The following is a 20,470-nucleotide window of genomic DNA, read 5'->3' as shown; positions in this document are numbered from 1 at the left end:
CGCCGTATCTCGCTGCACGGACATTCAAATTTTCGTATTAAAAATTATATTAGAAATTAGTTTGTATTTTTAAATATATATGCTTCTAATTCTATGTTACAGTCGCAGCGGAAAAACATTTTAGGCGCGGAACAGCCCGCGGGAACGCCGACCCGTCAAGGGTAGGCTTGGTAGCTGCCAATGTAAGTAAATGTAAAATAATAAATGAAACATACTTTTGGCGTGTAATAATAAATTGTAATAATAACAGATACTTTTACGTTGCAGAGAGAATTGAAAAAATTATTAAAAGATAGTATTTGTGGCCTTGGAAAGAGAGCGGGTGTCGGAGAAAAGATGTCGGAGGGCGAGGATGGCGTGCAGGGCGAAGAGGGGGACAAACAGGAAACTATGTCTTCCACTTTTATTAGATTATCGATTGCTATAAGCATAATTATTATTATTATCAGTATTATTTTATTGTCATTTTTATTATCATTATCATCACTATTATTATCGTTATTATTATCATTATCGTTATTATTACTATTAAAGGACATTCGTATATCTGCATTACAAGTGAGCAGTTCGGTAGTTGGATATTTCGATTTCGAAAAGTCTAAGCTGCGTTGCTTCGGTTGCAGAAATGTTTTATTAAACTTGAGATATATGCAATATTTTCCTCGAGCGGCAACAGTGCGGCAAGGAATGAAATGTGGCAACGATGTTTAGTCGCTATTCTCCCCTTTCAGTTTTTTTCCTTTCTACCGCTACTGTTCAATTTTCTTACCTTCCGTATTTTCCTGAGCCGCCCCATAAGGGTTGGGCTCAATATTTGACCTCGACGGAGTTGATCGTCGCGCTGCAGTTGTGCGAACGGAGATTAGACGAAGCAAATCAGAAATATTTTCGACCACCAGATGGCACACGTATACGTTTCTGTGACCACAGGTATCGAGCACGATTTATCGGTTAAAAAGAATGTATGAAATACCGATTATATATAAATAATACCGACGATATATAAGCTTACACGAGAAACGCGGTTCCAGTCGATAGGTGTCCGTTTCTTCTGCGATCGCTGCGCGCACGTCGCGCGGGAATACCGGTTCGACGTGACGGACTTTCCTGTACGAGCCAATGGAGAAGGCGCGCCATATCTCGCTGCGCGGACATTTAAATTCAAATTTCAAGTTTCAAATGTTCCGCGGACCAGCCGTTCGCGCGTTTCTCATTTATTGTTTGGTACATCAACGAAGGCAACGGTGATAGGAAGAGGCGGGTGACACGGCGATCCGGTGTACGTTGAGCAACTGTGCTAGCCGCTATGCGGCTATTCGATAGTATTCCCAGGAGTCGTCCGATTTCGCCTTCCGGTAAATGATCCGATCGCCTATCAGATAGTTCCGCGCGTAATAAAACTCCATCATCGTTGGGAACAACTTGTAGCCGGCGCTGAAACATGATTAGATATGAAGGAGGCTCGATCGAGACGCGTGTCGCGTTCGAGGGCCGATTTATAACATCCGTTCGGGCCCGCGGAACGTTTACGGAACGTTTCGGTTCAGGACGAACATCGTCACGACGAAAAGATTCTACGTAGCGTCGCGGGTCCGTCGCACGCCTGAACGTATGATACAAATCGACCTTAAACCGGTCAAGAGCACGTACAAATGGTCCGGCATCGGTAAATTAGTCTCCCCTTTACGGACCGAATCCAGTATCTCGTCGTGTCGCTGCTTCTGTTCGTCCCAGCTAATTTCAACCCCCTGATGGCACAAATGCGAGCGAATTTTACAATAGAGCGGCTCCCGGTCGTACAAAGGCTGGTATTCTATCTTCTCCAATTCCTTCACGATCCCCTCGACTCTGACCTACGCGACCACACAGATGCGACGGTGAGTTCGTTATCGGGGATCCGTCGATCCGCCGGCGTCCATTACGCACCTGTTTCACGATATTGTGTCCTTCCTCGTTAACGAAACACCAGAGATAACACATCGCGGCCTGGGGGACCTTCTCCTGCAAGAATCGCAGGGCTGCGTTATTTTTGTCAACTTAATTCTATTTAATTCTATTTTATTTTTTATTCTAATTCCTATATATACTTAATTCTATTTTCTTTTTATTAAACCCTTGCACCACGCTTTTTTCGCAGCCACGTTGATCAGCGCCTCTTCCTGGGCTTTTATTACAAGAAAAATTCAATCTTTTTGTTCGATTCGGAAAAGATGAATAGCATTCGAATTTAGTACATAGCGCAAGGGGTTAATCTTTCTCTCGTATTTTTATGTAGCAACGGTACTGGTTATGTATTCTATAATATCGCAATCATTTTATTTTCTATATCTTACTTTTCCTTCTCACTTTTTGTATTGTATTACTATAAATATGTGTATATATTTTTTTATTGTACTTTGCGACGGCTATATAGAATCTCTTTTTGCACCAAAGGGTGTTACCCGTATATATGAATAAACTTATTATTATTAGTATTATTATTATTATTATCTACGCGAATACGCTCGGATAGCTCGAAATAATGGGCGTTCCGACGACTTACTATATTGTCGATCTTCTTGCTACGACGATCGGTCACGATCACGAAGCCGTCGTTGTCGAATTCTCGGAGCACGACGTTCCTCGCGGACACCTCGCAGGCCCTGGAAGAAGGGTTCTCGCGTTAAAGATATCTCGTGAACCGGTCGCATCGTTGTTCGAAATGATCGTGCACAGACTCTGATGTGGTTGCCAAGCAGCAGGCGTCTGGCGTTTGCGGGTTGCATCTGCGGGCCTCCTCGTGCCAGGTCCTGAAGAGATCCACCGGGTGATCGGTGATCCCCTCGATTTTTGCCAGGTCCGAGAGATACGATCCCTGTGATCCCTGCGATCCCTTCGTAGAGAACGGTTCCCGTGCAGGAACCGGTTTAGTTATGCATCGTAAAGATCGTAGCATTCGCAGCGGACGCAGCATCGACGCGGCTGATGATCGATACCTTCGATCGATGCTTCTAGCACCGAGACTGCGTCGTGCGAGATACGTTAAAATTGCGACAAGCGCGATCGGGAACACGAGAATGGTGCTTCAGCATTGTTTTGCTTTCGCGTCACCTTCGACCACCGTGATCGCGCGTCGTGCTGGCAGACACAGGGCCCAATCGGATCGTACAAAAATGCCCTGTGTTGTTTTAGCTCACGTGGTGACAGTTAACGGCTTCATAGTCTCGCCGGGAGATTTTCCTGGCTTTATTTTATCTACTTAATTATTTATACACGGTGAAGGAAGAGTGAAACTCGTGACGTCTAACAACGTTTTATCGTTTGTAAATATGATCCCGATCGAACCCCTGAGTCAGTCCAGCAAAGGTTGAAGGAACCTTCGTTCGGTTCCCGGTGAAGCCGATCGAAACGATTATGTGAAAACAAAACACCTGGTGCCACTTTATTCGTGAAGCTGTACAACGACGTTCCAGCGTTATCTATCGAAAAAATGAGCTACAATGTTTAATCGGCGCGGCGAGGATTTCGACAATTTTGGGAAAGGAATGTTGTTTGCCGATTGTGTAACCGTGTTTGCAGCCAAGATCTTTTTTATCGCGACACGGTGGCAACAGCCTAACACAATAGCCGCAGCTTCCCAACGCGAACGCAGACACCCTTCCCGAAGAGTGGCCCGAAAGGAATCGGGGAGCGCCGAAAATTTGACTTTCCCCTTATGGAAACTGCCCCGACCAATGACCGGCCGGCCACGGTTTCGGAATAGGTGGCTGCGCGAGCCGGAAAATATTGGAAAACTCTGGATCTAAACGATATTCTTACCATTCTCTTGGTTTCACCGAATCGACCGAATCCGCTGTCCCGTTTTTCCGCCATGCCAGTCGCTCCAACGATTCTGCTGAAACAACGCAGCTCGCACGCAAACTACGGCGCTTTTATTTAGCGTCTCTACCGAGGTCTCCCACCCACCGTCGTCCCTACCGGACACTGCGCAGTGCTGTACATATTCCATCGAATGCGAGCCGAGTCCGTGACTACAAAGAGAACGCTTGCGCGATGTTCACGTGATCTGTGCGAACGGCTGAATAGCAGTGCTATTGGCTATCGAAGCACGAGCTCAGGGCCGGCATTCGGTGTACCTTCCTAGAAGGCCCCAGCTTGCAAAGCTTGGCGGGATGTTCGATAGCGGGATAGAGCGTCGATTGATTCGACGTCGCTAATTTCGTCGCGGACGCCGGCGAACGTGCGGCCGAGGGCGCGATCCGATATAAATATAAATATACACGCTATGCTCTCGTAAAACGAAAGTAAGTCCGGCAGAGTATCGTCTTGTTCCTATTATTCTATGTATTATACACAGTACGTACACGGTACGATTCGCGCGCGTCGAAGTTCATATAGAATCTCGTCAATGTTCAATGTTCAATGTACAACGTTCCTCGCGTGTTTCACAGTTCACAGCCGCGTGCGGGCGCGTCAGGATCGAACCGACGATCACGTCTGACCGATCATTTCATAATCCGACCGATCATTTCTAACGGATCGGCCGGATTCTCCGTTCCGCGACACCGACCGTTCCAAAAGACGCACCCGCCCGCGGTTCTCGATTTCGTGCTCGATCTCCGATTCGTCGAACTTTCGACCGCGGAATCACTCGATCGTGGATCTTATCCAAGCGATATTCGACGAAACTTTGTCGTAGAGCCGCGGCCTTTCGACGCCGGCTTTCGAGCAGGCGATGCGCCAACTGCCGACCCCGGTCAACGCCCATCTCCGGTCGTCCGAGCGAAGGCACAGCATAGGACTGCCGGCAACCTCTTCCTCCTGCGAGCAGAAAGCAAGTGGATACGTTCAGTACGGTCTGATTCGCAACTAATTGGCGTACGCGCACCCCCGAACGAGACTTACGTTGCAATCGTCAGTGGAATAGGCGGGCTCGGTGCAGACGCTGTTCACCGACGCGATGCTGATGTTCTCGCATCTTTCCATCGCGCTGTGCCTAAGCTGCACCCTCTGCAGCAGATCGCCTGATAACACAACGACACCTTTGTTAAAACAATCGTGCGTTCACTAATTTAAACAGTGGCTCCGCTTAGTCATCGATTTTTCAATCATCCCCCGCATTCTTTCGAACGGAATTTAAGGCGTATTACTTGAAATAATTTCGCAATGTTACTATAGTCTGTATAGACATAGTAATATAACATAGTAATTTAAGGAACTGCGGTTATCTTACTATTTTTGACAGAACCTTGTACATATCCGTTTTGAACTTCCCGTACAAATTTGATAAATAAATAAATAAAACGGTGGTATTCTGGCAAAAGGAAGCGTTACTAAAACACTCGATCGATTTACTCGTATCAAAGACGACCAACGAAAGTAATCGTGGACTTAACGAGAATCGTATCGCATCGAAAGATCGTACTTTTACCAGGACGACGCGCTCGTTCGTTGCAACGTGTACATTCGCACCAACACCAAGGATATTCGTTGGGATTCGAGATCGAGAAAGTTGTCGTCGCCGGCGATTGCGTAAGTCGTCTCGCGATCTAGCATCCCTCTAAGGTCGATGCAACAACGCGTAAACGATACGCGTAATTACGTTCTTATATAACGCGCCGTAAGGTCGTAAGACGAATAGCAGGCGGCTTCGAGGTTGCGAGATCTGGTAGTTACGAGTACACGCGTTACGCGTACTGGCGGATCGACCGAATCGAGGAGAGTCCTTACGATTTCTGGCCCAGCCGAGAGTGTTGCAGAGGGTCGCGTTCGCCGGCGGATCTTGATTCGACGGCAAGCAAACGGGTCTCACGAAATCCGAGAACGTCGTCAGGGGCCTGTCCAGTTTCAGGAGAACCGTGGTGCTTCCTTCTACCGGGGACTTGATCATCCCCACGATTCTGCGCTCCTGTTGCCACGGGGACGTGCTCGAGAGACGAACGGTGCCCATTCTGGCGGACCATTCCGCTTTCGATTGACTGAAACGTTAAAATGGCGCGACGTTACGACGTCACTTCGTTACGTTTACGGCGCCGGAAGCAAAGCAAACCGACGAGACTAACCCTTGGAAACAAGACGCCGTGGTGATCAACCAATTCTCCGCGACAAGGGTGGCGTCGCACACGTGCACTTCTTCCTTGAACAGGGCCACGTGCCAAGGCCAGTCGCCCGGATCCGCCATTTTATTCAAGCCGCGCGTGCCGCTCTTCGCGCGCAACGATTGCACGCCGCACTCTGGATACAAACGTTTCTCGTAAAACTTACTTCCGTGCGAGTCGGAGTCGATTCGAAAATCTTGTTCGTACCTAATTCGGTGCACCGGACGTACATCGCCTCCCTGCTCGGACAGGGTGCCCTCACGAACGTGATCTCCGTGGCAGACGGGTCCTCCATGTGCACGTATTGGACGTCCTCCTCGTCGTCGATTCTGATCTCCACGGATTTCACACCCCTGCGCAGAGAAGATCGATATAGGATCTGTTGCAAGCAGATTCCTCTTGAAAGACGAGGCTACTAGAGCCGCTCACTCTGGGGGGACCAATTGCTGTGCCTTCGGCTGGCTTTTGTTTCCGGGCACACTTAGCTTTGTATTTATCGAATAAGAAATACGAAACTTTTTCATTCAAGAATTAAGAGAATAAAATAATAGAAACATTGACTTTATATTTATCGAATAAGACATATTAAATTGTTTTACTCAAGAATAAACGGAATGAACGAAATAAAAGAATAAAAAGATTAACTTCGTATTTATCGAATGGGACATATTACAGTAATGTCTCCCTAACTGACGCTCCGATTCTGCACAAAAATGGACAATTCAGGACGAGGAGATACGATTATTCGACCCTTGACATAACCTTGACAATTCGTAACTATAAAAACGAACCGCAAGGCTCGAATAATCGTATCTCCTCTTCCCAAATTGTCCATTTTTGTGGACAATCTGAGCGTCAATCAGAGAGACATTACTGTACATTTTCTTATTCTTTCATTTGGTTAATTCTTTAATAAAACAATTCAACATATCTTATTTGATTGGTACAAAATTAATTATTCCCGAAAACAAACCAAATGCAATTCGTCTCGCCAGAGTGACCGGCTGCATTGCCCTACGCTTACGTGTACGTCAGCAAGGTGCAGAGAGAGCTGGCCGCCGTCTGAAGAACGGTTTCCATTTCCGTTCCGGGCAGGGTCGCGTTCAGATTCGCGGTGCACAGCTTGCCGATGGTACCCTTCTCGTTGAACACCACGAAACCCTCGCTGTTGTACTTGGCGGCGTACGGCGTGTCCATGGGCTGAGACTTCACGGCTCGGATACTCGGCGCCAGAGACACTGATCGCAATACACGCCCGGGGATTTGAAAAGATCATGATCGAGATCGAACCGCGGCCTCCCGCCGCGTTCTACGATACTTACGGCAGTCCTTCTCGTCGCTGCCGTTCGCGCAGTCCACTTTACCATCGCATCTCTTGCTGTGCGGAATGCACGTCCTGCCTACGCCGCAGTGCATATAACCGTCGCGACAATAAGCGCAGTTCTTTTCGTCGGAAAGGTCAGGGCAGTCGATCACGCCGTCGCATATTCTTGGGGACAATGCTTTCTCTTGGAGCGCTTGCACGCATCCTACGAGAAAATTCAATGAATACGATCGACATCCAGAGGCCGACGCCGAATCGGATTCTCGGCCGATCAGCGACCCTTAGGGCGGGTCGGTACGATATGGACGGTCACCTGGCTTCGCTCTGCAGCCTCCTTGGTCCGCGTACTCCGGGAAATTCGAGCAGTCCAGCAGCCGTTTGATTCTGTCGGGTAGTCGGCTGCCGCAGCCGCTCCAGAATTCCCGGCAGAAGCTTCTGCAGGGTAGCTGGAGCAGGTCCTCCGGCTGGCTCGAAACGCACGCCGGCTGAAGAACTTGGCAGACGAAGTCGTAGGCCAGTCGGTAGCACTCGGCGTCCACCAGTTCCCTGTTCGATAACGCGAAAATTACCCGGTGAATTACCCTCGGCGTGCATCGATCGAGAGAACGAGGAGATGGGAGCATACCTGAAGGCGATCACGTCCGCTTCCACGTCGGCCAAGGAGCCGTGACCCAACGCGTTCGGATAAGAGGTGATGTTGTACGGCAGATGCTTGCAATAGGACAGATCGACCGGGCTGCATCTTCTCGGCGGGGGTGCCGCAGCGGTCGTCGACGGCGGCGTCGAGACCGTCGCCTGCGAGCTCACCTGAGCGTTCAACGCTTTTATGCTCTCCTGCACCTCCAAGCTCTGCGGGTCTATCGTCAAGTTCGCCAGGTATTTGGCGGTCTGCGGGTCGATCTCACGTGACAGAATCTCCACGATGTCGGCGGTCGCGATTGTCTGGTACCGCGGATCGAATCGCGCGTCGAAGTGCACCACCAGATCCCCGCCCTCGGTTCTAGAAAACGGCTAATCGTTTTAGAGAGATTCCCTCGTCTCGGCTCGCGATTTCTCCGGCCGAGATCGGTTCCGTTTTCCCGAGAGGAAGACGGACGGAGCTCGGAGATTCCAACCCACTTACCCATCAAGCGCTAATATCTCCGCGGCGAGGAACGAGAGTTTCAACCAGCTACGACGGAACACGAGATTCAACCGATCCCGGTACTCTCGAGATCGTATCCGAAAGGCTTCGGTAGAGGGATCTGCCAGCTCCGAGGTGAACGAGTCTCCCTCGGTAACGCGGAACGTGGCCAAGAAGATTTGATCGCCTGGAGGATCCGACGTTAGGAACGTATCTGAAATCACCGCAGAGACGCGCGCTTTAGTTTCCGTTATCGTCGTATGCACGCGACCAGACGCATTTGTTATGCGTTATTTTATATCGAAGTTTTTAGTTTTCAGCTGTCGTATCTGATGTTTAGAAAGAGCGAAACGAAGAGGGTTATCGTAGCATTTCAATAGGAAAACATTTCTGAATGCAGTAAATTTTTCCTAATTAAAGCTCGGCTTGGAAACAAAAATGGACAATTTTGGAAGGAGAGATACGACTATTCGACTCGTTTTTATAGTCGTTGACAATCGGTAACTATAAAAGCGAGCAGCAAGGCTCGAATAATCGTGTCCGCCCTTCCCCAAATTGTCCATTTTAGTGCGGAATCTGAAGGAAGATTAGGGAGAATTTACTGTATATTTAGCTGTACAATAAATTCTCCCTAATCGACGCTTAGATTATGCAGAGAAATGGACGGTAAATTTTATCTCTTAACTCTTATCGACGATGATTCCTTTGGACATTTTTATACGTAAGCGTTTGCGGACGATCGTCGGACGAAAATGGAACGATTGGAAATCGTTCGTTGGAGAACGTGCGCCGAACACGTACAGAAAAATTCCGTAATTTAGGAAGAAATCGCGGCGACACCGCGCCCGGTATTTCGATGACCGATGGTAAGAAAAATCCTTACAGGTAGACGCGTAAACGGGGACGAGGAAATCGAGGGGCGCTCGAATCGGTTGCTCGAGTCGGTTGCTCGACACAGTCGCTCGAGACTCACCTTTCACCGTGCCTTTGGTCAATCATTTTTACACCGCAGACATCGCATTTTTTCGATTCTGGATACTCGTTGCCTCGTTGCGGACGGTGAGCGATGTTTTTGCGGCTTGCGGATCGACGGCGCAAGAGTCGCGCAAAAAACCGCTACGCCACGGCGCGTCGCGGCGGGGGACCCTCGGAACCGCTTTTTACCCCATTTTGGGAACGCGCGGATACGTTTTCGCTTTCTTCGTGACGTCGCGCCGATTTCGAGGAGGCGCGATAACGGCGACGAATGCATCGGGAACGGTGATCGCGCGGATCGCGCACAAAAATGGACAATTTGGAAAGTGGAGATACGATTTGCTAGATTCGAGCCTTGCGGTTCGTTTTTATATTCGACGACGATCTTCTTCCTAAATTGTCCATTTTTATAGACAATCCGAGTTAGGGAGAATTTACCGAGTGTACTCGGTACTCGAATATGGCCGGTAACGCCGCGCCGGGAATAGTTTCGAAAGGAGAATTGGGTTCGCACGGTGACGAATCGAAACGATCCAAGGACACGGATTCCCTCTTTAAGGTCGAACATCGGAGGGGTCGGAGACGCGATCGCTCGACAACTCGGTCAGACCGTTAGCTCTGCTACTTTCAAGGCTTCGCTGCGCTGGACCGTCGCGATCCCGCAACTTCTTCGACGGCGTTCGCCTCGCTTCGTTTCGTTCGGACGTTTCGAACGACAGTTACGGCTTGGGAAATCGGGAAACCGTGGTATCGAGAAAAACCCGTCGTCGTCGACCGTTACGACGAAAGGGACGGTAGCTCGTCGCGTCGAGCTGTGCCCGCCGTGGAACCCGTTCGACGGGAGAACGCGGCCGGTGTTTTCCTCGAAGCGTAGTCGGTAACTCGGACGGACCGTTATGTTTGCGCGCTGAAAGACCTGAATGGGCTCTGGCCGCATCATCCTTCTTTTCTTCGACCGTTTCACCGAGACCGCGCAACGGACTTAACGACCGCGCCGGCAAACTTTCTGAAAGTTTAAAAGGTCGACAGAACTACGGTGTTTCGTCGCGACGCGACGCGGCTCGACTCGCGCGGAGACAAACGAAACCTTTTCCCGAGATTCGAGAATCGATCGCCGACTTGTCGCGGACTTTGGCACCGTCGTCTCCTCCGTTCGACGTTCACCGTTACTTTCTCGCGCGTGCATTATCGGCGCGTTCGCGTCGATTAGCCCACGCGCTCGTTCGCATGCACGGTTCTTCGTCGCTCGATCGTCGGGCACGTTTATCGCACGGCCGTGCTCGATCCCAAGGTGAAGAGCACGCTATCGCGAGGAAAAACCTCGTAGGCGACTGAACGAGAGGCGAGTGTTCATCTGGGAGTAAAATTCTCGACGGTTGCTGTACAGGATTCCTCGAGATTATATATTGTGCAAGCGAGAGGTCATCAAATTCCTGAGGTCGTTTGAAGCAACTTTTTCCTCAGCGAAAATGCAATCCGCGGCTTCGTTTACAAGTTATTAAGGAAAAACAGTGACCAATGAGAGGCGAGAACAGCTGGCGCGTGGCGGCCGAGCCAATGAGCGGAACTGGGCGTTGACCGCTCGTCGACGCGGCCGCCACGCGCCAGCTGATCTCGCCTCTCATTGGTCCTTGTTTTTCGTTGATAACTCGTAAACGAAACGACGGATTCCATTTTCACAGAGGAAAAAGTTACTTCAAATGACCTCAGGAACTCCTCATTTCTCGCTTGCGTAATAATTTTAGGACACCCTGTGGAGCAATTGTCGAGAGGTTTACTCTCAGACGGACACCCTAAAGGAAGCCTAAGGACACCCGACCAAAGGAAGACGCGTCGCTCGCGCTTCAAATACCGTCGGAATATCAAAACGCCGTAAACTCGTTCGTCTCGCGAAACGATCACGGGCGGACTTATTTCACCGAGTAATTTCATGCCAGCTAGACCGACGTCGATCGTCGGTTAACCGTAGCGCGATAGTTTCATTTGCTACGCGACACGGCGCACCACGACTGGCAAATCGCGCGCAAGTTCTCGCGGAGAAAGCGCCCGACGAGCGTCGGGCGAGTTTCCCGCGTTTCGATTATTATCCGGCTGCGATACTTACAGCCAAGGTAGATGGAGATCCCCGAGAACAGAAGGAACAGCAAAAACGCAGCCAAAACGCAGCACCCGCAACGATACTGGCCGCCGAGCTTCCTCGTGAACCGAATGTCGCTGTCCGAGGACAGAATCGAGCTCGGGGTCCCGGCACGGCTGAATCTTCGCGTGCTGACCGTGCTCACCGATATCTGAAACAAATGCGATGCAACGATCATTCTATGCCACCACGATGTTCGATCGACGCGTCAACCCTTTGAGCTCGAATGGCGACGCTTGGGCGAAAAATCAAATTCATTGCACTGCAACCTCGAACAATTTTTGCATTACTAAATCAGTCTCTCTGTAATAAATTGTCAGATACAGAAGTGTATAATTTTATGTGCAGAAAGAGAATAAAGATCGGAGAATAATTGAAATCTTCAAGGTTGGAAGAAACGTTTAGAGTTCTGGAGTTATCATGTCTTCGAGAGCTAAGGGTTGAACGCGATGTCAGTCGCCGGTGACTGGCGATATATCAGTAATAAATAATTATATTATTATCTAATAATACTATAAATAATTATATTATTCTCTAATAGTGATATAAATAATTATGCTATCTCTATATAATTGGAGATCACGAAACAATGTACTCAACTCCTTGCCGCACCATTTTCTTCATGGACTCAATAATTAGAATTTTTTCGATTGCGATAATTCCTAAGAAGAAAAAAGACAATTTATATTTATTGCGTGTCTACATTTACTGAAACGTTTGAATATCGATGACAAAAAAAAACGGAATAACGTTCATACTTAACAGGTTATTACTAGAAATCTCCATCACGTATCAGACCCGTCAAAGTATAGCAAGGGGTTAATTATTACTTGTTACCGTCACCGAAAGATAATGAGTATGATTAAGAGAAGGTGTTCGCAGGTTTCGCAGAATGTTCTAACGCGGGCTAAACGGAAAGGAAGACAGAACGGTCTCGCCGCTTAACGTGTTAAACACGGACTCGTTAACTCCCGCGTCGACTGCCCCGGAAATATTAAGCAAGCTACATCTTCATGGACCGATCCGAAGTTTCAGACACGTATCTGTTCACCGTGCCGAGTCACGCCGTATGCTCTACGGTTTGTCAAAACTGTCTAAAGTGATTAATCGTCGCAAATCGTTGCGGACACTTTCTCGATTTTTTCCAGAACTTTTACAGAATCCTTTCGTCATTCCAACCTCGTGGTCGTCACAGTGCATCACTCTCTCAATTATTTTCCCATCAACTACTTTCCTGCGCTATATGTACATACTTACTATATCTACCATATATTTATTATATATACACGACACTCTCTTACTTTCTCTTCTCACTCCTGAATTGTATCATTATTAGACAGTGGATCTTATAGTAAGATAAAAATTTTCTTCAGCTATTGTACGACGCGAGAATTAAATAAAAGTATATATAAAGTATATATAAAAGTACATATATATATATCTTCTCTCTCAAGAGTTTTATTAAATTGAAAGTAATGCAACGCGACGTTCTTAAATTCTTCCAAGATTTTCACTATCCTGTATTATATCTATTTATATCTATATATATGTATATATAATCTTGGAAGAATTTAAGAACGCCACTATATTATTTTTAATTTAATGAAACTCTCAAAAGAGAAGATATATTTTTATTTAATTCTCGTGTCACACAATGGCCGAAGAAAATTTTTATCTCTTATATTTCTAGTCGATTTTTATTTTCATTGTATTTGTGCGACGGCTTCACACAATCTCTATTTTCTTCTTCTTCTTCTTCTTCTTCTGCAACGAAGAGCTTTTTTCAGCCGTGCGCATGAACAAACGATTATTATTACTATAAACACCGATTCTCTCGGTCGGGGCTCGCTCGATCCCGGAGCACCGCTCCGTTTCGAAAGTTTCGTTTCAGCTGCCTCGTCTCTGGTCCGCTTCTGGATCCGCGATAGGCGCAAAGCAACCGCATTACCGAGATTTCTCGGCTCGAGGCACGACTTGTATTAGCAATCGGCATACTTCCGTCTTACGACTAGGACGAAGATTGAACCACCGCCGAAACCGCCGCGTCTATCGTTCGCTATCCAGCCTCGAGCGTGTTCCGCGATGAAAATTGAACGGTGATCGACGCGAACCCGAAAAGAATGGGTTACCGTTTACGCAACGGTCTCGAATACCCGGCCGCGTGTGTCGGGAACGGGCTCGCGATACGCGATAATGGCAATAATACGTATTTGGTGAACCGTGTACGAACGGTTGCATTCATCGGCCAGAGAAACGAGCTTATCTCCATGGACGAGCGCGCGCGCGCGCGCGTTCCGCGAGCGTTCGCGAGCGGCTGCAAGCGCGAGCAAGCGGCCGTGTAATCGTCCCGGTGCACAGCGGCATGCACGGAGATGCACGTGCACGGTTCCGTCACCAACACACCGATCCGCGGGGCTCGTGTATTCGCGCGAATGCACGATGCGGCACAAAGAGGCCTACGCCCTCGTTCAAATGTTACGCTCGGCACACGCTCGAAAGGGGAACCGGTGAATCGCGCGCGCGCACCTTTTTCTCGCGGTGTCGAACTCTCGCGGCGACCGCAGGACCGCTGGAAACGCGAGAAAAAAAAGCCAACGTTTCCGCGGCGAGGAAATCTCCGACGCGAATTTCGAACGCCCGTGTCTCGACGATCGAGGGGAAACTCCTACGGCGCCGCGGAAAGAGCACGACTCGGAGCGGGTGGGGACGCCGCACAATGGGGCAATTGCATACCAAACGCGGCAAAAAGTCACTCGAATCAAACATGTCTGTGACGGAAAGTTGATTCGCGTACAGTTTGTTGGGCACGCGGCCCATGATTTGGCATGATTTTTTTTTTACCACTTATTAATTTTTGGCGCCGAGCAGAACAGTACTCTAATCGTCGTTTATAATCGTGTTATCTTTTTGATATGATGATAGAATCGAGTCTACTGATTTACATTAATTTATATTCTTAACAGAATATGTTTATATTTCATTTTACATTTTAATCGTGAATTCGACGAGATGCGCGCTGCAGCGTTCGTTTTAGCCGCATTCGACGGACCTTCGTTCGAAAAGAAAAACTTTTCCGTAAAAAACAAACGCTATTATCACGGAAAAATCACGCGACTCGAGCATCTGTCTTGCGGTATTCGTCGCGTATTGTTCGAGGTGTTTTATCGAAGCGTTCGGTTCAAAGTGTTGGTTACTCGACCGTGTACTTAGAATCGCGTAAAATAAGGCGCAAAGCGATACAACGCGCGATTTAAGATATAAAATGTATTTAGCCGCGTTTGCCGCGCAATGGCCCCACCATGCGCCGAGTAAAAGTGAATTCGCGAGGCTCTCGCGGATCGGCGAGGGTCGATTTCGTTTTCTCACGGGACTCGACGTCCTACGCTCGTGCTCGCGACGATCGCGTTTATAGGCGCAGAAACGGGAAAGCGGTTTACCAATACCCGGCACGCCGCTTAATGAGATACTATCCCGCACGATCTCCGTTTTCGATCGCTTCCGTAGGCTACCGACAGGAACCGACGATTATCTCGTCGTTACTTTAAACGGGACGCGGCGCGGTGGTGCGCGCGCGCGCGCTCGCGCGTTCGCGAGGTCCCAGTGGGAGACACTGGGTCGTTAAATTTGATAAACGCTGGAGCAATTAGGACACGATTCTCTGGAATTTCGACCGGGGACACGGGAGGACCGTTCCGATCGAACCTCGGTACACCGACGAATCGAGATTTCGTTCTCCCGGCTTATGCAAGAGATTGCGATCCAAGCGCAAGGGGGTGTCTTTGGCGAACAATGGCGCTGGGATATTACGAAAGCCGAATGAAAGTTTGAGCACGAAGCCTTTGTTTACACTCTACCTAGTTCGATAATGGTCGTTGGTTCGAGTTTTCATAGGAATCGTTTGTTCGACGAGCCGCGCTTGCGAAACGCGCGATCGCGCGCGTCTCTCCAGATCCAATTGGCCGCCGGATCTTCAGGCGATTTCGTCTGGATCTCGTCCCGCTGGAAGGGTCGTGCTTCTTCGTACGCGGGACCGGCTTCGAAAATGGGATTCAATGTCGGGAAAAGGCGTCGTAAAGATCGTCCGAAGAGATATTAGAACGCGTTTCGACCGTTCCGCGCCGTGCTCCGCTTAGGAGCGGTTGTACCGGCCCCGAGAACGCTTCCGTTAACGGAGACGGTCAACGGCTTTCAAAGTCGAGGAAAAATCGCGGCGACTAGCCGCGTTAGGAAAGCGCTTTCCATAGGCGACGCTATCGTGAAAGTGCGTTGTCGATTTTCGTTCCACGGAGAGAGAGCGTGCGTCTCGTATCCGTCTGTCCGACGTTCCGGTTCCGGTGGAATAGAATCGGAACGATAACAATTACGGCTCGATCGCCGATGCTCCGGTGCGCGTCGATGTCTCGTCTCGTTCCCATCGAGCGAATCCCGAGCCGATAATTGCGACGATCTCGCGATAAGCCCGGCCCGCGCCGGGCCGCGGAAAGAAACGGTGTCGATGACCGCCGCGAAAGAAATCGAGCGAGTTCTCGAACTCGGCTCGCGCGCCCCTGGGTCCTCGTGTCTTTCCACGGCGTTCTTACCGTTACTCTAAACCGTCCATTACCTTTCCAAAAGAGCAGGAATCTAGGAACGAGTTTTGTCCGCTTTAAATTACAATCGTTTACCGGTACGCCGCGCTCTCTCGCTGCTCGTACAATCGCACGGCAGTTCGTACGGCCGCTCCAGCCCGCTGCCGCCGCGATCGCACGTGCGTGCAGCCAACCATACGAGCCCCGTAAAACATAGTCGTTATCGCTCGACGGTTTATCCGTTCGCGTGATAATCGTTTTCACCGATTAAGAGGAATTCTCGTTCGTCGGCCCGCTCCGTTCTGCTTTATCATTGATCGATGCGTCCCGAGCCACCGATACTCCGGCGAAATTACATAGATCGGCGTGCGCGCTCCACGTTGCACGCTGCACGTTGCACGCTGCACGCTGCAGGCAGCGCGCGGCGGAAACCGCGAGATTCGAGATTCGAGGTGCGAGCGGTAAAAGTCCGGGGCAAGCAGGGTTTTCGTGTCTTCGAGACCGGTGCGATCGCCTACCTATCACGTGATAAATGTCACTCGCAATATTCGAACGGAATGCCGATCGCGTGATTTGCCGGTACTAGCAGCGATGTAACGGTATCGAGAACAGAGCCCCGATATATGTACATGTATAGCGTAGTAGATGACGGCCCAACCCAGGTCGGCCCGAGCCAACCCGAGCTAACGCATCGTGTTCTTCATTCCAGTTCTCTTCAACCTAGTTCTCCGTCGAGTGCGTAGGTATGTATGTGTATTCGGTGTATCGCTAGCCATTCGGGGTCAACGGAGAACAAGGCCACCGCGTCTGCGGAGACGCGACGCGCCGTACCTTCGCGCTCCAACGGAAACAGATGCGACGTTACCCACGAAAAACTATCCGTTTCATCGACGAACCGTTTCGTTTCGTCGACGAACTCTCTGTTTTACGAATCGAACGAAGAATAAAAAAAAATGGGGTAGTGATCGATCGCAGTGGCACAATTAGCATATAAAACGTGTTACTTTCTTTTATTAAAAAATAATCCAAATGAAAGAATAAAATCATTCGATACGTCTTATTCGATAAATGTAAAGTTAATCGTGTCGAACGAGATTATGACAAACGAGAGGCTCGGAAATTGGTTACTCCACGATACCAAGCACCACGTACAGTAATGTCTCTCTAATTGACGCTCAAATTGTTCATAGAAATAGACACTTTGGGAAGAGGATTGTGCGATTATTCGAGCTTTGCAGCTCGTTTTAATAGTTGTTGACAATCGATAACCATAAAAAATGAGTCACAAGGCTTGAACAATCGTATCTTCTCTTCCGAAATCGTCCATTTTTGTGCCCAATCTGAGCGTCAGTTAGGGAGACATTAGTGTAATTGACTTTATACTTATCCGATGTGTGTGTGAGAAAATAAACAACGTAAAAGACCAAAAAAAAAAGAAAAGAAGATTGATACGTCTAATTCGATAATTGCAAAGTTAATTATGCCTGAGAACGAGCCGACGTCACAGCAATTGGTCACCCCACCGACACCACCGCCCTATTCGTCTGCCGCGCGTGTTTGCGCTCCCGTCGAACACAATGCGCGTTCTTACCGTGTCCCCTCATAACACATACACCGTTTCTACTCGATTTTACGTTTTGTTTCGCGCCCGATTTCACACAGGGGGCCAACCAGCTAATTAACCGCGGCAAAACACAAACGAGAAGGTAACGAGCAAGGAAAGCTCTCGTGCAGGGGGAAAGTGCGCCACATTCGTCTCACCTTCGAATCCCACGAGCTCTTCCGCTTGTGTTCCATCGCGACGGTCATTTTCGAGCGGCTCGAACGTTTCCTCTTTGCTCTGTCAACGATCCTTCGGTATGTTTGCCGCGTGCAACCGCGCAAACATCATCGTCGTGCCGAACCCCGTCCCGACACAGGCTTTGCGGTCTTCGTCGACGATTACACGACGAGATTATTTCACTGGGCTGTGGATCCACGGGTACCACGCTGGCCGACGCCCGGTTTACCTGTGCAGAACAGAAGAAGAGAGATGATAATCGTCGTTGTTTCACGCGCGGCACGAGTCCGGCCCGGCCGCCTTCCGTTAAGGAAATATCCGCGCGGTTTTTCACCCACCGATTTCGGCTCGCGGGAATCGCGGACAGCAATTTCCGTGTCGCGTCGCGAGAATTACGGGCAACCGGATCGCGTGATCTACGAGGGAACGACTCGAGCAACAGGTGCACAAGAGTTAACCGTGGCCGGCGCCGCTGCTGGCGCAACGAAAAGTTCACGCCGAACCCCGCGCCCAGGGAATAGAGAAGGCAAGGGAGGCCGCCGGAGAAGGCAGCGAAGGCGGCAAAGGCAACGACAGGACAGGCCAGGCGATCGGCGCTCGACTAGATAAGCAATTCGATCGTCGGGGACCGTAGAACAATTTCTCCGGCAGCGAGTCGGGAGATCGACTGCGAGCCGAGAGAGAGATTGTCTCGAGCCGAGCGAAACTGCCGGAGGAACGGAGACCCGTTCGGCCGCTCGCTCCCTCGCACCTGGATGCACTTTCACGTCATTACCGGTTCTCCGCGAGACGCGTCACGATCCGACGCGGTGCGCCGCGACGCGCCACCTTTAACCGCCTTAATCGCCTTAATCGGCTCCACCGAAGACGAACTTGTTCGATCGTGCTCGCTGTGCCGGAGCCAACGAACCGCGGCAGCCGCTTTTCCATTCGTCGCGCGACCCTTTTTAGCTACGCCGGTAGCTAAAAATCGCTTCGCGCGATCTCCCGCAGAGGCGTCGAAAGTCGCGACGCGTTCGATCGAGCGCATAGGCTCTCCACGCCGCGGGATCGATTCTTGATCGTTCGAAGGATTCGCGGTTCTCGAGCGAACGCCCCGAATATCGCGTCCGAAACGATCGGTCCGCGAATCGTCCTTTCCCTCGCCCCCACCCCCTCCTCCCGCCGGGGACCAAGATCAAAAAGGATCAAGTTAGTTTAACCTGTTTCCAAGGAATTCGACTGAGGCCGAAACCGCTCTTCCGAGGCAACTTTCAAGGGTAACGAGTTTAAATCTGGATTCGGTCGAATAACACCGATGTCGCCTGTCGCCTTCGCCGTCTCTCTAGCTTCCACTCGACCGGTCGACAGTCAATGAACCGCGATTTCTATATCGCGTGCCACATTTTTCTGCCGGTCTGCTCGAGAACTATCCCGTTTCAAGGGTAGCTTGCGGATACCCGGTGTCGATTACCAAAGTCGCGATTATCTTACGCGCCGAGATCGTCTGCGTAACGTCGAAAAAGAACCTTCGGCGCGATTCTTCGGCCTGCGATTGTTCGCGGACGAGAGTTTTCGTCGATCGGGAACGCGGCGCGCGATCGCGCGGTCCGACGTCGGTTTAAACGTGCTCCACTTTCGCACTTACCTCGTCGCCTCTCCTTTTCCCGATCTACGGCGATCAAAGCCGCGATTAAGGTTCCTGGGCTTGAATTTTTACGTCGCGGCCCGCACCATTCTTCCCTCGTTTCCTCGCGACGGCGCCAGGAATCGCCGTTCGAATCGGCTGATTAATCGTGGTAACGTCGGAGCGCACGCGCGATATTCCGCCGAGATCGATGCGAGATCGTCGCGTTCCCGTGGTTTCGCTGGATATAGTATTCCCAGCCGAGGCGACAGCTGTTGGTCGAACCGGAAACGCTTCCCTCTCGATCCAACGGACCGTTTCTGGCAGGGGCTCCGGCCGCACTGTACGAAACAACAACCGACGGGTCCTCTTTCTTCGTGTCACGGAAACCGAGTAACTGTTAAAACGCGATAGCCGAACCTTCGAGGAGAGAGGTGCACGCACGAATGTGCGCCGCTCGACAGTCGACTGCCGATTAATGACCTGGCGAACGAACGCGCGCCCTTCTCCGACGCAAGTTCGCCTCGGGTATATACCGTTTACCAACTCTCGGACTAATTCCCTGCATTTGCATAGATTGCATAAAAACACGTGTCGAATTCTTCCTTCTCCGTGCTCGCACCCATGCCTAGGGTACAACGGAGCCGGTTACCGCGGGGTGAACAATTGCGGTGCTTCGGTTCGTACACGTAACTTCGTAGTTGTCGAATAAGTTACATCTTTTGAAATACATACAATCTATTTGTTTGTTAAAAAATAAACCGGAAAAGAAATTATAATATTACGGAATAATAATATTCTTATAATCGTAATATCATAGAATGGTAACGTTCTTATAACAGTATCATAGAATAGTAACATTTTTGTAACAATATCATAG

General features: G+C 49.8%; 2 protein-coding genes across 4 annotated transcripts; both read right to left on the bottom strand.

Annotated features, from left to right (window-relative positions):
• Positions 1 to 1,166: 1,166 nt before the first annotated feature.
• On the bottom strand, positions 1,167 to 3,939 carry LOC117222542 (pyridoxine/pyridoxamine 5'-phosphate oxidase). 2 transcript variants are annotated; one of them, XM_076521184.1, is made up of 6 exons: positions 3,799 to 3,939; positions 2,718 to 3,002; positions 2,543 to 2,642; positions 1,927 to 2,001; positions 1,651 to 1,853; positions 1,167 to 1,434 (listed from the first exon to the last, which is right to left on the bottom strand). In XM_076521184.1, the coding sequence occupies exons 2-6, from the start codon at positions 2,951 to 2,953 to the stop codon at positions 1,305 to 1,307; spliced, it is 744 nt and encodes a 247-aa protein (XP_076377299.1). In that variant the 5' UTR covers positions 2,954 to 3,002; positions 3,799 to 3,939; the 3' UTR covers positions 1,167 to 1,304. The 2 variants fall into 2 exon arrangements, with proteins under 2 accessions (XP_076377299.1, XP_033330185.2); XM_033474294.2 differs by having other exon boundaries at positions 2,718 to 2,872; positions 3,799 to 3,938.
• Positions 3,392 to 20,409, bottom strand: LOC117222544 (atrial natriuretic peptide-converting enzyme). Of its 2 annotated transcripts, none has more exons than XM_033474296.2 (13): positions 19,612 to 20,409; positions 17,966 to 18,213; positions 11,604 to 11,787; positions 8,525 to 8,738; positions 8,027 to 8,401; positions 7,715 to 7,947; positions 7,400 to 7,606; positions 7,102 to 7,315; positions 6,285 to 6,430; positions 6,042 to 6,213; positions 5,710 to 5,957; positions 4,885 to 5,003; positions 3,392 to 4,800 (listed from the first exon to the last, which is right to left on the bottom strand). In XM_033474296.2, the coding sequence occupies exons 2-13, from the start codon at positions 18,011 to 18,013 to the stop codon at positions 4,627 to 4,629; spliced, it is 2,334 nt and encodes a 777-aa protein (XP_033330187.1). In that variant the 5' UTR covers positions 18,014 to 18,213; positions 19,612 to 20,409; the 3' UTR covers positions 3,392 to 4,626. The 2 variants fall into 2 exon arrangements, with proteins under 2 accessions (XP_033330187.1, XP_076377298.1); XM_076521183.1 differs by lacking the exon at positions 19,612 to 20,409 and adding an exon at positions 18,323 to 18,907.
• Between the last annotated feature and the right edge of the window lie 61 nt (positions 20,410 to 20,470).

Source organism: Megalopta genalis, chromosome 4 (assembly GCF_051020955.1).
Source record: "Megalopta genalis isolate 19385.01 chromosome 4, iyMegGena1_principal, whole genome shotgun sequence".
Classification (NCBI taxonomy): domain Eukaryota; kingdom Metazoa; phylum Arthropoda; class Insecta; order Hymenoptera; family Halictidae; genus Megalopta; species Megalopta genalis.
This window is presented reverse-complemented; position numbering and strand designations above follow the sequence as displayed.